Source organism: Bos mutus, chromosome 23 (genome assembly GCF_027580195.1).
Source record: "Bos mutus isolate GX-2022 chromosome 23, NWIPB_WYAK_1.1, whole genome shotgun sequence".
In the NCBI taxonomy this organism is placed as follows: domain Eukaryota; kingdom Metazoa; phylum Chordata; class Mammalia; order Artiodactyla; family Bovidae; genus Bos; species Bos mutus.
In genome coordinates this window covers 21,784,483-21,801,430 of record NC_091639.1, presented here as the reverse complement: position 1 = coordinate 21,801,430, position 16,948 = coordinate 21,784,483, and the positions used below count along the sequence as shown (strand labels likewise).

General features: G+C 37.5%; 2 protein-coding genes across 2 annotated transcripts; both read left to right on the top strand.

Moving 5' to 3' along the window:
* Nucleotides 1-450: 450 nt before the first annotated feature.
* On the top strand, nucleotides 451-1,389 carry LOC102287924 (olfactory receptor 2W1-like). Its single transcript, XM_014480182.2, has one exon. It carries the CDS (start codon nucleotides 451-453, stop codon nucleotides 1,387-1,389), a length of 939 nt encoding a protein of 312 aa, XP_014335668.2.
* A 10,197-nt stretch (nucleotides 1,390-11,586) lies between these two features.
* On the top strand, nucleotides 11,587-12,534 carry LOC106701140 (olfactory receptor 2W1). Its single transcript, XM_014480181.2, has one exon. It carries the CDS (start codon nucleotides 11,587-11,589, stop codon nucleotides 12,532-12,534), a length of 948 nt encoding a protein of 315 aa, XP_014335667.2.
* The last annotated feature ends 4,414 nt before the right edge of the window (nucleotides 12,535-16,948 follow it).

The following is a 16,948-nucleotide window of genomic DNA, read 5'->3' as shown; positions in this document are numbered from 1 at the left end:
TATGTAAAAATAATTATACTTTTAAAAGGTAAAACAAAGTTAATGATTTAAATTCTTCATCTTTTAGCATGCACTGCCATGCTATATTATAGGCACAGAGAAAATTCTTTCAATAAAGAATTACATTAAATTGAGCGAAGTACTTTTTATACACTCCAGTCATTGATGTAGATTTCTAGGTTTTATCAAACTCTCCACTATAATCCACATTTGGACATTTCACTAGATATTCAAAAATTTATGTAATAATCTATTGTTATCATACATTAAATTTTATATTATTTGTATCACTGAAAAAATATGTTTATGTGTTTGATAATAAAACTGTTATCTATATCATTTATATAATCCTGATTTGAATTGATATTGAAGTTTCTGAATATACCCATATGATTTCTACTATATTGATTATTCTACTTTCAGAATTGCTATTAAGAAAAAAGAAAAAGAATGATCAATGACAGCTACTTTGGTGGATTTATACTCCTTGGATTCACAGGCCAGCCTCAGATGGAGATGATTATTTCTTGGGTTGTTTTTTTCTTCTACATCATTGCCCTGATTGGAAACATGGCCATCATCCTGCTATCTTTTCTCGATGACCATCTCCAAACTCCCATGTACTTCTTCCTTAGAAGCTTGGCCATTTTGGATCTCTGTTATACCACAAACATAGTCCCTCAGATGTTGGTCAATATCTGGGGCAAAGACAAGAGAATTACCTTTGGTGGCTGTGCTTTCCAACTTTTCACTGATATGGTTCTCTGCTCAGTTGAATGTATCCTTCTGGCTGTGATGTCTTATGACAGGTTCAATGCTGTCTGCAAGCCTCTGCACTATATGACCATAATGAACTCCCAACTTTGCCAGGGCCTTGTAGGCACTGCCTGGGTGGTTGGTGTTATTAATTGCATGATACTTTCCCCCTATGCCATGAGTCTTCCTCGATGTGGAAATCACCACCTGGATCACTTCTTTTGTGAAATGTCTGCAATGATCAAGATTGCATGTGTGGACACGACAGCCATGGAGGTAACCACATTTGCCATGTGCCTGATTATAGTTCTTGCTCCTCTTCTTCTCATTCTGGTTTCTTATGGCTTCATTGCTGTAGCTGTGCTCAAGATCAAATCTGCAATGGGAAGGCAAAAAGCATTTGGGACCTGTTCCTCCCATCTCATTGTGGTATCCATCTTCTATGGAACTGTTATCTACATGTACATCCAGCCAGGAAACAGTCCAAATCAAAATGAGGGTAAACTTCTCAGTATCTTTTATTCCATTGTTACTCCCAGCATGAACCCACTGATCTATACTCTAAGGAATAAGGAGTTCAAGGGGGCCATAAAGAGACTGATTGGGAAAAAGAAAGTTCTGTGGAAACAATAGGACACTGATTTTTCCTTCCAGAAGTTTCTATTATGGAAATGTGTCCTCTACAACCTTTATATGTCGACTATTTATGTTGCATCATCACCTGAGATAAAGTACATGAAAGTGAAGTCACTCAGTTTGTCTGAATCTTTGCAACCCCATGGACGGCAGCCTGTCAGGCTCTTCTGTCCATGGTATTCTCAGGCAAGAATACTGGATTGGGTTGCCATTTTTTTCTCTGGGGAATCTTCCTGACCCAGGGATACAACCCAGGTCTCCAGCACTGCAGGCAGACTCTTTACCATCTGAGCTACCAGGGAAGTCACTTCTCACCTGAGAGAAGTACTCATGAAATATACAAAAAATTATTATCAAATATAATGCATTATTTTTTTATTTTTATTTATTTATTTTATAATTTTATTTTATTTTTTAACTTTACAATATTGTATTGGTTTTGCCATATATCAACATGAATCCACCACAGGTATACAGGTGTTCCCCATCCTGAACCCTCCTCCCTCCCTGTGCCATCCCTCTGGGTAGTCCCAGTGCACCAGCCCCAAGCATCCAGTATCGTGCATTGAACCTGGACTGGTGACTCGTTTCATATATGATATTATACATATTTTAATGCCATTCTCCCAAATCATCCCACCCTCTCCTACTCCCATAGAGTCCCAAAGACTGTTCTATACATCAGTGTCTCTGATGTATAGAAAAATTTCTTTCCTTTGACATTTTCCTCTACCCATATAATTACTCCAAAAAGTAATTGTGAGCACAAATGAAAGACATTTTATGTCACACACAAGTAACTATCTTTAAGTTATCAATACTAATGCTTTTGCTGTCTCGTATACAGGGTTATTGTTACCATCTTTCTAAATCCATATATATTATCAAATATAATGCATTATTGAATAGCTAACATGATACATGTACAAAAAAACATATTTAAAATAAGTTTTAAACTGAGACACCAAAACTAAAAATAATTTACAATATGCACTGATTCTTTTAGATTATACATGTCCAAATTTTACTTGTATTCCTCAGTTAACTGTAATATTTTCCTTTAATTATGCTAACTAGATATTCTCATAATTTTAAGGGGTTAAAATCAGCTCTTTACTGACAGAAGTAAAACCCCTATTAACCAAGAAGACCAAGAGTTCTAGTTATCAATCATCTTCATAGTGATGCAATGTTAATTGACCACATCAAAAATTTCTTTCCTTTGACATTTTCCTCTACCCATATAATTACTCCAAAAAGTAATTGTGAGCACAAATGAAGGACATTTTATGTCACACATGAGTAACCATCTTTAAGATATCAATACTAATGCTTTTATTTTTTCCACTGATTTTCCAAATTTCTTATTTTAGAGGTCAGCATGGGGGTATTTGAAATGGGTGAATTTAACTCAATGACCATTATATCTACTACTGTAGGCAAGAATACCTTAGGAGAAATGGAGTAGCCATAATGGTCAACAAAAGAGTCCAAAATGCAGTACTTGGATGCAATCTCAAAAATGACAGAATGATCTCTGTTCATTTCCAAGGCAAACCATTCAATGTCACAGTAATCCAAGTCTATGCCCCAACCAGTAATGCTGAAAAAGCTGAAGTTGAACAGTTCTATGAAGACCTACAAGACCTTTTAGAACTAACACCCCCCAAAAGATGTCCTTTTCATTATAGGGGACTGAAATGCAAAAGTAGGAAGTCAAGAAACACCTGGGGTAACAGGCAAATTTGGTCTTGGAATACGGAATGAAGCAGGGCGAAGGCTAATAGAGTTTTGCCAAGAGAACACACTGGTCATAGCAAACACCCTCTTCCAACAATACAAGAGAGGACTCGACACATGAACATCACCAGATGGTCAACACCAAAATCCGATTGATTGTATTTTTGCCAAAGATAGAGAAGCTCTATACAGTCAGTAAAAACAAGACTGGGGCTGACTGTGGCTCAGATCATGAACTCCTTATTGCCAAATACAGACTTAAATTGAAGAAAGTAGGGAAACCCACTAGACCATTCAGATATGACCTAAATCAAATTCCTTATGATTATACAGTGGAAGTGAGAAATAGATTTAAGGGACTAGATCTGATACAGTGCGTGATGAACTATGGACAGAGGTTCGTGATATTGTACAGGAGACAGGGATCAAGACTATCCCCATGGAAAAGAAATGCAAATAAGCAAAATGGCTGTCTGGGAAGGCCTTACAAATAGCTGTGAAAAGAAGAGAAGCAAAAAGCAAAGGAGAAAAGGAAAGATATAAGCATCTGAATGCAGAGTTCCAAAGAATAGCCAGGAGAGATAAGAAAGCCTTCCTCAGCAATCAATGCAAAGAAATAGAGGAAAATAACAGAATGGGAAAGATTAGAGATCTCTTCAAGAGAATTAGAGATACCAAGGGAATATTTCATGCAAAGATGGGCTCGATAAAGGACAGAAATGGTAGGGACCTAGCAGAAGCAGAAGATATTAAGAAGAGGTGACAAGAATACACAGAAGAACTGTACAAAGACAATCTTTATGACCAAGACAATCACGATGGTGTGATCACACACCTAGAGCCAGACATCCTGGAATGTGAAGTCAAGTGGGCCTTAAAAAGCATTACTATGAACAAAACTAGTGGAGGTGATGGAATTCCAGTGGAGCTATTTCAAATCCAGGAAGATGATGCTGTGAAAGTGCTGCACTTGATATGCCAGCAAATTTGGAAAACTCAGCAGTGGACACCAGACTGGAAAAGGTCAGTTTTGATTCCAATACCAAAGAACGGCAATGCCAAAGAATATGCAAACTACTGCACAATTGTACTCATCTCACATGCTAGTAAAGTAATGCTCAAAATTCTCCAATCCAGGCTTTAGCAGTACGTGAACTGTTAAGTTCCTGATGTTCAAACTGGTTTTAGAAAAGGCAGGGTAACCAGAGATCAAATTGCCAACATCTGCTGGACCATCGAAAACCAAGAGAGTTCCAGAAAAACATCTATTTCTGCTTTATTTATTATGCCAAAGCCTTTGACTGTGTGGATCACAATAAACTGTGGAAAATTTCTGAAAGAGATGGGAATCCAAGACCACCTGACCTATCTCTTGAGAAATCTGTATGCAGGTCAGGAAGCAACAGTTAGAACTGGACATGGAACAACAGACTGGTTCCAAATAGGAAAAGGAGTACGTCAAGGCTGTATATTGTCACCCTGTTTATTTAACTTATATGCAGAGCACATCATGAGAAATGCTGGACTGGAAGAAGCACAAGCTGGAATCAAGATTGCCGGGAGAAATATCAATAACCTCAGATATGCAGATGACATCACCCTTATGGCAGAAAGTGAAGAGGAAACTAAAAAGCAACTTGATGAAAGTGAAAGAGGAGAATGAAAAAGTTGGGTTAAAGCTCAACATTCAGAAAATGAAGATCATGGCATCTGGTCCCATCACTTCATGGGAAATAGATGGGGAAACAGTGGAAACAGTGTCAGACTTTATTTTTCTGGGCTCCAAAATCACTGCAGATGGTGATTGCAGCCATGAAATTAAAAGACGCTTACTCCTTGGATAAAAGTTATCACCAACCTTGATAGCATATTGAAAAGCAGAGACCTTACTTTGCTGACAAAGGTTCATCTAGTCAAGGCTATGGTTTTTCCAGTGGTCATGTATGGATGTGAGAGTTGGACTGTGAAGAAGGCTGAGTGCTGAAGAATTGATGCTTTTGAAGTGTGGTGTTGGAGAAGACTCTTGAGAGTCCCTTGGACTGCAAGGAGATCCAACCAGTCCATTCTGAAGGAGATCAGCCCTGGGATTTCTTTGGAGGGAATGATGCTAAAGCTGAAACTCCAGTAGTTTGGCCACCTCATGCGAAGAGTTGACTCATTGGGAAAGACTCTGATGCTGGGAGGGATTGGGAGCAGGAGGAGAAGGGGACATCAGAGGATGAGAAGGCTGGATGGCATCACCGACCCGATGGACATGAGTTTGGGTGAACTCTGGGAGTTGGTGATGGACGGGGAGTCCTGGCGTGCTGGAACATGGGGTCACAAAGAGTCGGACACGACTGAGTGACTGAACTGAACTGAACTAATGGGGGTATTATCATGGCACCTGTTTTGAGAAAGGTAAAATTCTTTTTCTCTAATTTGGAAAAACTGGCACAAGTAAAGGTGGTTTTACTGGTCACTGAAATGTCCTATTTTCTTTATTTGGAGAAGTGTATATTTAGGCCTTCCACCCAACTTTTGATTGGTCTTGTTTTTTGATATTGAGTTGCCTGATGTGTTTGTATATTTTGGTTATTAATCCTTTGTCAGTTGCTTCATTTGCAAATATTTTCTGCAATTATGAGGGCTGTGTTTTCATCTTCTTTATGATTTCCTTTGCTGTGCAAAGCTTTTGAGTTTAGTTAGGTCCCATTTGTAGAAAGGAAGGCCTCTAGACTATGAGCTCAGGCAACCAACAGCAGAGGGTTAAATCTGAAAAAGTGAGTCCATGTGTCCACAAAAAAGATTTAAGGGAAGAACAGGATTTTTCTCAGCAGAATGCCCTCCCAGATATGACCCACTCTTCCCATGGCCAACATCTACAATTACCTTTTCAGTCTTCTACTTTGACACCTGTTATCTTGTTAACTCTTTGCAATAAATCTAGGAGACATCATTAGCCCCATCACATAGATCATGCCTTTAAAAATCACATACTCCTTCTGACGGAGAATGTTTTTCTGCTTCCCAGGTCCTAGGGTCGACCTCCACGTGGGTGTGGACACTGGCTCCTGTTGGGGAACGGTACACAGCTAGTACAGCCGTGGGCCTCAGGGCCCTTGGAGGCAGATTCTGGGACCACAGTGTCTTTCCTGTAGGGTTGTTTTGAGGCAGTGTGCAGAGTTTTTAAACCACATATTCATAAAGATATTTTGTAATTACTAAATGAAAATTTACTATGTCTCCTGCTTTGCAATCTACTTTTTATACTTAAAAATATTAACCTACACCAAAATTTTAAATGCCTATGAAATATCCCTGTCTACAGATACAACAAAAGATACTAAATTTATTCCTGTTACTGAGCATGTGTTTCCAGTCCCTCACTATTCTACACGCTTCCATGAGTGTGCTGTTACGTCATGTACCCCTGAGATGATGTGACAAGAATACCAAGACAGGTGGCACTCTGCAATGTTCTTTCCAAAAACCCACAGCCCCACTCTAATCATGAGACAAATACTAAATCGACACAAACCGAGGGACATTCTGTAAAATACCTCACAGTATGCCTCAAAACTGTCAACATCATTTTAAAAATGGAAAAAAGGAGACAGAAACTGTCACAGACCAGAGGATAGTGAGACATAACAGCAAAGGCAATGTGGCATGCCAGATTGGATCCTGGGACAGAAAGAGGACACTAAGGGAATAACTGGTGAAATCTAAAGGAACTCTGGAGTCTACTTAATAGTAATGCATTTTTTTTTTAAGATTCTACATACAAGTGATACAAATGAACTTATTTACAGAATAGAAAGAGACCCATAGACACAGAAAACAAACTTATGGTCATAAAGATATTGTCATAAGATAATATCTTTGTCACTTATGGTCATAAAGATATGGTCATAAAGACAAAGAAAAACAGGGGGAGGAATAAACAGGAGTTTGGCACTAACATATATACACTACTATATATAAAATAGATAACCAACAAGGACCTACTGTACAGCACAGGGAATTCTATTCAATGTTGTAAATTAATAGTACTCCAATATAAAATAAAAATTAAATTAAGAAATAAATGTTTCTTCAGACCCAGGGTTGTGTGTAGAAGTGAGCTTTTTAGGATATAATTTTATGTTGTCAACTAAGATTTTCTACATTAAGTTTTTTCACGGTGCAGTCTCACTCATGTCCAGTGAACAAAGAAAAAACTATATCTTTCAAATGTCATTTAGCTAGTGGTTTCTTCTTAGCTTCTTCTAGAAGTCATTTCAGGGTTAGGAACTCTTCCATTGATAATGCATCATTTCCTGTTCCTGTTGTTTTAATGAGTCAGATAATTCACCACAGGCCATATTCACAGAGAGATAGGGGTTCTTTCAGCTATTTGCAGTAGTGGGTATGCTTTTTCTGCATTGTTCCACACCTGTCTGGCCTTCTCTAATTCCAGAATATTTTTCAATTTTATGATTTATGTTTCAGAGGTCAGATTTTAAAATGAAGTTTGCTTTTATGCTTTTATTATTTTCCTTGGTGAGGGAGTTTTTCAGAGAAGGAGAATTAATGATTTTTCATCATACTAGTAATAGAATTTTAATCTGCCATTACAAATAATCTTAGGATCACTGACAAGGCTTACATTTTCTGATGCAGTTACTAAAACTATTCAACAGCAAAAACTGCTGAATATTTTTTGGAATTCAGTTCAGTTCAGTTGCTCAGTCATGTTCGACTCTTTGCGACCCCATGAATTGCAGCACGCCAGGCCTCCCTGTCCATCACCAACTCCCAGAGCTCACTCAGACTCACATCCATCGAGTCAGTGATGCCATCAGGCATCTCATCCTCTGTCGTCCCCTTCTCCTCCTGCCCCCAATCCCTCCCAGCATCAGAGTCTTTTCCAATGAGTCAACTTTTTGCATGAGGTGGCCAAAGTACTGGAGTTTCAGCTTTAGCATCATTCCCTCCAAAGAAATCCCAGGGCTGATCTCCTTCAGAATGGACTGGTTGGATCTCCTTGCAGTCCAAGGGACTCTCAAGAGTCTTCTCCAACACCACAGTTCAAAAGCATCAATTCTTTGGCGCTCAGCTTTCTTCACAGTCCAACTTTCACATCCATACATGACCACGGGAAAAACCATAGCCTTGACTAGACGGACCTTTGTTGGCAAAGTAATGTCTCTGCTTTTCAATATGCTATTTAGGTTGGTGATAACTTTTCTTCCAAGGAGTAAGCGTCTTTTAATTTCATGGCTGCAATCACCATCTGCAGTGATTTTGGAGCCCAGAAAAATAAAGTCTGACACTGTTTCCACTATTTCCCCATCTATTTCCCATGAAATGATGGGATCGGATGCCATGATCTTCGTTTTCTGAATGTTGAGCTTTAAGCCAACTTTGTCACTCTCCTCTTTCACTTTCATCAAGAGGCTTTTTAGTTCCTCTTCACTTTCTGCCATAAGGGTGGTGTCATCTGCATATCTGAGATTATTGATATTTCTCCCGGCAATCTTGATTCCAGCTTGTGCTTCTTTCAGCCCAGCGTTTCTCATGTTTGGAATTACATACATATAAAATGGCAATTTCCAGGGAGCGTGTAATTGATCTGTGTGCCCTCAATGGGAGTAACAGGCAAATGTTTGAATAATAAATTATGGTTTTCAGTCTTAAATCTATCCAATGATTGCCACCATAATTTTCTCACCCTTTCTGTCTATGGTAGCGAGTCTGGTACACTTCTATGAGGTACACCTATTGCTGAAATTGTCCTTCTTTGCCAAAATTGGGTATTTCATTGTTATGAAAATATATTTGAAAGTTAGGTTATACAAATTAGAGGTGATAGAAACTATAAAAACTACAATTACTATTATAGGTAGGTTTGTACGTCTCATCTGTATTGTTCATTATGTCTGTTACCTTGTGATAATCTGTAAGTTCTTGACAAGCAATGTTCTCCCATATAAAGTAGAATAATAAGGCCATCAATAAAAGTATTTTATTGATCAAAGTGCATATAAGAAATGTATAGACTTATACAATTGTAGTTACTTATTTAATCTTATATTAATAGTATTGATTAATTGGGGGAATTTCTCCTGGGAGATTTTTTTTAACCATTTATCATTTTTTTTTTATGATATTTTTTTTAACTTTACAATATTGTATTGGTTTTGCCATATATCAACATGAATCTACCATGGGTTTACACATATTCCCCAATCTGAACCCCTGCTATCACGTCTCTCCCTGTACCATCCCTCTGGGTCATCCCAGTGCACCAGCCCCAAGCATCCTGTATTTTTTTTTAATGATCTTCTTCCTTGGATAATTATACAATACACATTTAATTGCTAATGAGTAACCCAATGTCCCCAAGGTCTTTCCAGACTCAACCAATTTTATCACTGCTGGTTTGGGAAAACTACTTGTTATCTTCCACACTGAAGATGTTTTCTTCTCTGAAATGTATAATGGTAAGGGTCTTCTTGAATGGGTACATGAACTGCAAAAGATGACAGGCAGTGGCTGCCTCCTGCCATTATCACATAGGATCTCAATGGCAAGTGGGAGGAATGGTATAATGAAATAAGTAATGAAGAATTACATATTTAGTCTTATTTAGGGAAAGAGAGAAAGAAACATTTCCTACTTTAGAAGAGTTCAATTTTTCTCCTCCAGAAAAGTCTTTGGTTACATCACCACCACAGAAAACTCACTAAGCTTAATTAGGGTAGGTGGGGAAAGAAATTACGCTGTATTTAAAACATTTGATAAGATTTTCAATTTAAAGAATTTGCATAAGAGTTTCTGGTTTCTATAACAATTTTCTTTTCTTCAAAGTTTGAAACATACATTACATCCTAAATTGATTTCACTTGAAAATGTGTATTTGTGTTTTTAATTTCTACCCCCCCAAATTCATAAATTCATTTTAACAAACATTTGTTAAGAACTTAGGAGATACCTTATGAGGTGGCTATATGGATAAAAAGCTTTTGTTTTAAGATATAAAAGAGAATGAATTCAATTTTGCATATATGATTGATATGGGAGTAAAACCCAGTGGAAATCCCACAGATTAGCTAAATTTGTACGTTTGAAGCTGCAAAAGATGAAGGGACCATAAAAAATAGAATTCTTAGTTATGTGTACAGAATTAATTAGTAACTGAAGTCACAGAGGCAGAGGAAATATGGGAGGAAGGGGATTCCATTAGAGAATGCTGTTCATAAATGCAGGAAGAAAGGCGGGAAAGAATGGAAATTCCACTGAGGGAAATGTTAGTGACAAATTGAAAAGAACTATTTATGAAGGCAAAGGCCAGGTCTAATATAGAAGAAATTAACCTGCCATTGAGAATTCAAGCAGGAAAATAATTTTAAAAAGACCACAGGTTTAGAAACTAGGAATCCATTTGTGGGCTTGAGAGACATTTTCTTAGCAGAAATGAGTTTGCAAAAAGACACTAGTTTTGTTAGATAGGAAAAGAAATGTCCATGTGTGGTCATCAAAGTCTCTTTGGACCAACCTCAAATGTTTACATACTTTTTTCTGTGCTAATCCTGAGAAAAGTCAGTAGGGATATAAACATAAAAATAACACAATCCCCCCTCCTGAAGTCGTTTAACATTTTAAATGCATAAGTAGTAGAACTGGACCTCCTGCAAGATGAGGGATAGGACACAAATAAATATTAATGATTGAGATAAAACTAAGAAATGAGTACCTTTTAAAAGAATTACTTCATAGGAAATGATATAATTTGGAATCAAAAGTACAGTTGAACCACAATATTGTAAAGTATTTAGCCTCCAATTAAAACAAATAACATTTTTTTTAAAAAAAGAAAAAAAAGTTGTGTCCGCAATGAAAAAGGGAGAACACTGTTTCTGGGGAGTGATGGAAAAAGAAAAATAATGTTTGGAAGTACAAGTTTTTAGTTGAAAGTTTGCATTTTAAAATATAAGATCAGAAGATTGATATAGCAGAGTGAACATGGACAGCAGGATTGAACCTTCGTGCTTAACTGTTAGAAAAGTCATAACAGTTATGCAGCCTTCATTTTCTATGAACCCTTGGATGAAGGAGGCAAGAATTTGTTGCAGATTCCCAACCCCCTTTCCAGCATCCTGATTTGTAAAGGGAAGTCCATCTGGCTTCATTCAACCATTTTTCTCAGGATTTTCTTCTGAGACTTCTGCAGGTTTTTGCCTTGACACAGAAGGAGACAAAGTAATTGAGAGTATAAACTCTGGAGGCAAAGTGCCCTTTGGATAAATTTTATACCAAATTGGATAAACAGGAAAGTTAGAATAATTATGAGGTTTAAATACTAACTTTTTAATTGTGTGATGTTTATCTTAGCAATATATACATGTGATATTCTTTAAAAATATATTCACTATGGTTTCCAATATGTTAATATTTTATGTTCACAGCTGATATTAAGAAAATAAGAAAATGATCAATGATAGCTACTTTGGTGGTTTTATACTCCTTGGTTTCCCTGGACGGCCTCAACTGGAGATGATCATCTCTGGGGCTGTCTTTTTCTTCTACACTATTGCCTTGATAGGAAATATTGCCATCATCCTGGTGCCATTACTAGATGAGCGTCTCCAAATTCCTATGTACTTCTTCCTCAGAAATTTGGCCATCTTGGATCTCTGTTATACCACAAATATAGTCCCACAGATGTTGGTCAATGTTTGGGGTAAAGACAAAAAAATCTCTTTCAGCAGTTGTGCCTTCCAACTTTTCATTGATGTGACATTATGCACAGTTGAATGTATGCTTCTGGGTGTGATGTCCTATGACAGATTCAATGCTGTCTGCAAGCCTCTACATTATATGACAATAATGAGCCCTCAACTCTGTCAAGGCCTAGTGATCATGACCTGGATAATTGGTATCATTAATGGTGTGATCCTCTCTCCCTATGCTATGAGTCTTCCTCGATGTGAAAACCACCACCTGGATCACTATTTCTGTGAGATATCTGCAATGGTCAAAATTGCATGTGTGGACACCAAAGTCATGGAAGAAATGTTATTTGCATCGTGTTTTTTCATTTTCCTCCCACCACTTCTTCTCATTCTGGTTTCATATAGCTTCATTGCTGTAGCTGTGCTCAAGATCAAGTGTGCAGCAGGGAGACAAAAAGCATTTGGGACCTGTTCCTCCCATCTCATTGTGGTATCCATCTTCTATGGGACTGTTATCTACATGTACATACAACCAGGAAACAGTCCATCTCAGGATGAGGGTAAACTACTCAGTATCTTTTATTCCATTGTTACTCCCAGCTTGAACCCACTGATCTATACACTAAGGAATAAGGAGTTCAAGGGGGCCATGAAGAAGCTGGTTAGAAAAGAAAAACCTTCTGAAGAAACAGTAGGACACTAACATCTTTTCACAAGGCATTTCCAATAAAGAAATTGGCCTCATGTAACCTTTAATTCATTGTGAAATTATTTTAGTAGTAGCCATTACCTAAAAGTAAAAATAATACCTAGAAAAATGTGCTTATATTTTAATGTCAGTGTCCTATAATGCCAAGGGTTGATTCTAAACTAAAAATGCCTTTCAAAGTCACTAGCCAATGGCAAACAGGCACATGAATAGATGCTCAAAATCATCAATTATTAGAGAAATTCAAATCAAAATTACAATGAGGTATCACCTCACACCAGTAAGAATGGTCATCATTTAAAAGTCTATAAATAATAAATGCTGGAGAGGATGTGGAGAAAAAAAGAACTCTCTTACACTGTTGATGGGAATGTAAGTTGGAGCAGCCCCAATTGAAATCAGTGTGGAGGTTCCTTTAAAAACTAAAAATAGAGTTATTATATGGGCATGTATCTGGAGAAAACTCTAATTCAAAAAAAGAAATATATGCACCCCAGTGCTCATGTATGTGTATGTGCTCAGTCATGTCTGACTCTTTGCAACCCTATGGACTGCGGTTCTCCAGGCTCCCTTGTTCATGGGGTTTCCCAGGCAAGAATATTGGAGTCGATTGCCATTTCCTGCTCCACCAACCAGTGCTCATAGCAGCACAAGTTACAATAGCCAAGACATGGAAGCAACCTAAATGTCCATTGACAGAAAAATAGATAAAGAAGCTCTGGCATATGTGTTGTAGGTTATTATAATATAGGCTAACATAGGTTATTCTTGTTGTTGTTCAGTCATCCAGTCTTGTCCTACTCTTCGGGACCCCATGGAGTACAGCACACCAGGCTTCCCTATTCAACACCAACTCCCAGAGCTTATTCAAACTCAAGTCCATTGAGTTGGTGGTGCCATCCAACCATCTCATCCTCTGTCATCCCCTTCTCCTCCTGCCTTCAATCTTTCCCAGCATCAGGGTCTTTTCCAATGAGTCAGTTCTTCGCATCAGGTAGCCAAAGTATTGAAGTTTCAACTTCAGCATCAGTCCTTCCAATGAATATTCAGGACTGGTTTCCTTTAGGATTGACTGGTTTGATCTTGCAGTCCATAGGTTATTACTCAGCCATAAAAAAATGAGTAAAAACAAATGAATAATGCCATTTGCAGCAACATGAATGACTTAGACATTATAATACTAAGTAAAATAAGTCAGACAAAGATAAATGTTATATGATATCACTTATATGTGGAATCTAAAAAAATGATACAAACACACTTTTTTACAAAACAGAAATATGCTCACAGACATAGAAAACAAACTTATGCTTACCAAAGGGGATGCGGGGAGCTAAAATAAGAGTTTGGGATTAATATATATACACTAATATATATATAATAGATAAACAAAGGCCTACTGTAAAGCACAGGCAACTATATTCAATATCTTATAACAGCCTATAACCTCTAATGGAAAAGAGGTTATTTTGTATATATGTATACATATATACGGAGAAGGCAATGGCACCCCACTCCAGTACTCTTGCCTGGAAAATCCCATGTATGGAGGAGCCTGGTAGGCTGTAGTCCATAGGGTCGCTAAGAGTCGGACACGACTGAGCGATTTCACTTTCACTTTTCACTTTCATGCATTGGAGAAGGAAATGGCAACCCTCTCCAGTGTTCTTGCCTGGAGAATCCCAGGGACGGGGAAGCCTGGTGGGCTGCCATCTATGGGGTCGCACAGAGTCGGACACGACTGAAGCGACTTAGCAGCAGCAGCAGCAGCATACATATATACATATGTATATATATATATATATATATATACACACATATATATATATTTGAATCACTTGGCTGTATACCTGAAACTAACACAACAGTGTAAATTGACTATATTTCAATTTAGTTAAAAATGGATGAAAAGTAAAAGAAAACGTCCTCACTCATCATTCCTAGTCTATAAATCATGTGCCATTCTTTAAGCATTTTCCTTATAGTTCAATTCAAGCTTTATCAAGAGGCTGAAATATTTCAGCACTGACCACACAGTATGAGTCAGATGATTCCATCCTCAATATAGTATCACAGAAACGTGAATTTTGATAAAATTTTCTACGTAGTGTCCTTAATAAAAGAATAAAATGCATTGAGGAGGGCATAAGACATTTTCACAGCTGAATCGGGTTTTAAGTATAAACAATAAATAAACAGATACAAAAATCCAGTAACATTCAAAGGCAGATGAAATAGGTATTTGAATGTTTTTGCAGAATAATAATATTGTTGTTAAAGTATAGGCTATCTTGGTAGAGAGAGAAAAGAATCCAAAAGGTAAATTTAAGCCCAATTGTTAAAAAACTGTGGAGTCTATACTCTCAAATATTTCTCTGATGACTAGTGACTTTTGCTTTTATTGTTCTTATTTGCTCTTTCAAATGCTGTTCTTACTGAATTCTCCTTCTATTCACCTGAAAAGGGGCAAGATTTATAACTTTTATAATAGCCACGTTTTAAGTGCTACTTTTTTCACGTATATCTGAGTTTCTATGGCTACACACTAAAAAAGGCACACATGCAAACATACACAGGTACATATATGAACATACTACTGATTATGGTTTTTATACTGGTGAACATATATTCCTGCCTTCTAGCAGGTCCTATGTTCAGGGCTTCGGGTGGATTACAGGACAATATATAAACAAAACTTACCATGCAACCATCAGAAGGTTCAATCTACCACCATCTACAACACACGTGCCAGAATATGACACTAAATTTCAAAGGAATAGAATGCCTGAATCCATAATATAGCCTGCCTTTTCCTGAATTAGTCACTTATACAAGGAAATATTGATTATCTAGACTATCTATGAAGGAATCAATATTTTCTGACTTTTTTGTGGTTTTATAACAGTGCCTGGGTCTCAGTATATATTCCATACAAATTTGTGATTAGAGTGAAAAAAAATCATATCAACAAAAAAGACAGTACAAAGCTAAGTCCACAGTGCCTCTGATCACTATTTCCTCACTCATCTCCCAAAACGTAAATGCATTTTGATCATCTACATTTTCCATGCTGTTATTCCCATAGTGGAATCCCTTTCCTTTCCCACATGCCTGCCCTTATCCTTCCTAAAACCTTCCAAGCTACCATTATGATCTCCTATCCCATATTCACCTATATCCTCAAATAATTTACTTAACATTTTCTATACCTCCTAGTTTTAACTGAATTGAGACCCTCTTTTGAAGACAACATTTCAACCACATCTCCCTTATGAGAAAATAATCCCACCCTCACTTCTTCAGAAAGCGGGATTTGAGCTATCGGTTTTATTCTACTTCTAGACCATTCTTCCCTTTGCTCCTATATTTAAAATCACATGGATTAATTTGAAACTCATGTCATTTTGGCTGAGCAACTATCTAGACTGGAACTTCCCACAATAGGTCTAGACAGCTTGCATCAAAAAGGGAACCATCTTACACTGTTGGTGGGAATGCAATCTAGTACAGCCACTATGAAGAACAGTGTGGAGATTCCTTAAAAAACTGGAAATAGATCTCCCTTATGACCCAGCAATCCCACTGCTGGGCATACACACTGAGGAAACCAGAAGGGAAAGAGACACGTGTACCCCAATGTTCATCACAGCACTGTTTATAATAGCCAGGACATGGAAGCAACCTAGATGTCCATCAGCAGATGAATGGATAAGAAAGCAGTGGTACATATACACAATGGAGTATTATTCAGCCATTAAAAAGAATACATTTGAATCAATTCTAATGAGGTGGATGAAACTGGAGCCTACTATACAGAGTGAAGTAAGCCAGAAGGAAAAACACCAATACAGTATACTAACACATATATATGGAATTTAGAAAGATGGTAACAATAACCCGGTGTACGAGACGGCAAAAGAGACACTGATGTATAGAACAGTCTTATGGACTCTATGGGAGAGGGAGAGGGTGGGAAGATTTGGGAGAATGGCATTGAAACATGTAAAATATCATGTAAGAAAAGAGTTGCTAGTCCAGGTTCGATGCACGATACTGGATGCTTGGGGCTGGTGCACTGGGACGACCCAGAGGGATGGTATGGGGAGGGAGGAGGGAGGAGGGTTCAGGATGGGGAACACATGTATACCTGTGGTGGATTCATTTTGATATTTGGCAAAACTAATACATTTATGTAAAGTTTAAAAATAAAATAAAATTAAAAAAAAAAAGAAAGTGAAAAAAAAAAATCACTCATGGTGCTATTTAAAACATCCATCCCAGGGCACAATCAGATGCTTTAAATCAGAAATTCTGAGTATGAAACACAATGCTTTAATTTTTAACAAGTATACCATGTGAATCTTATGAATTCTAAAGTCTGGGGAACAGTATATCTTCCCTTCTTACT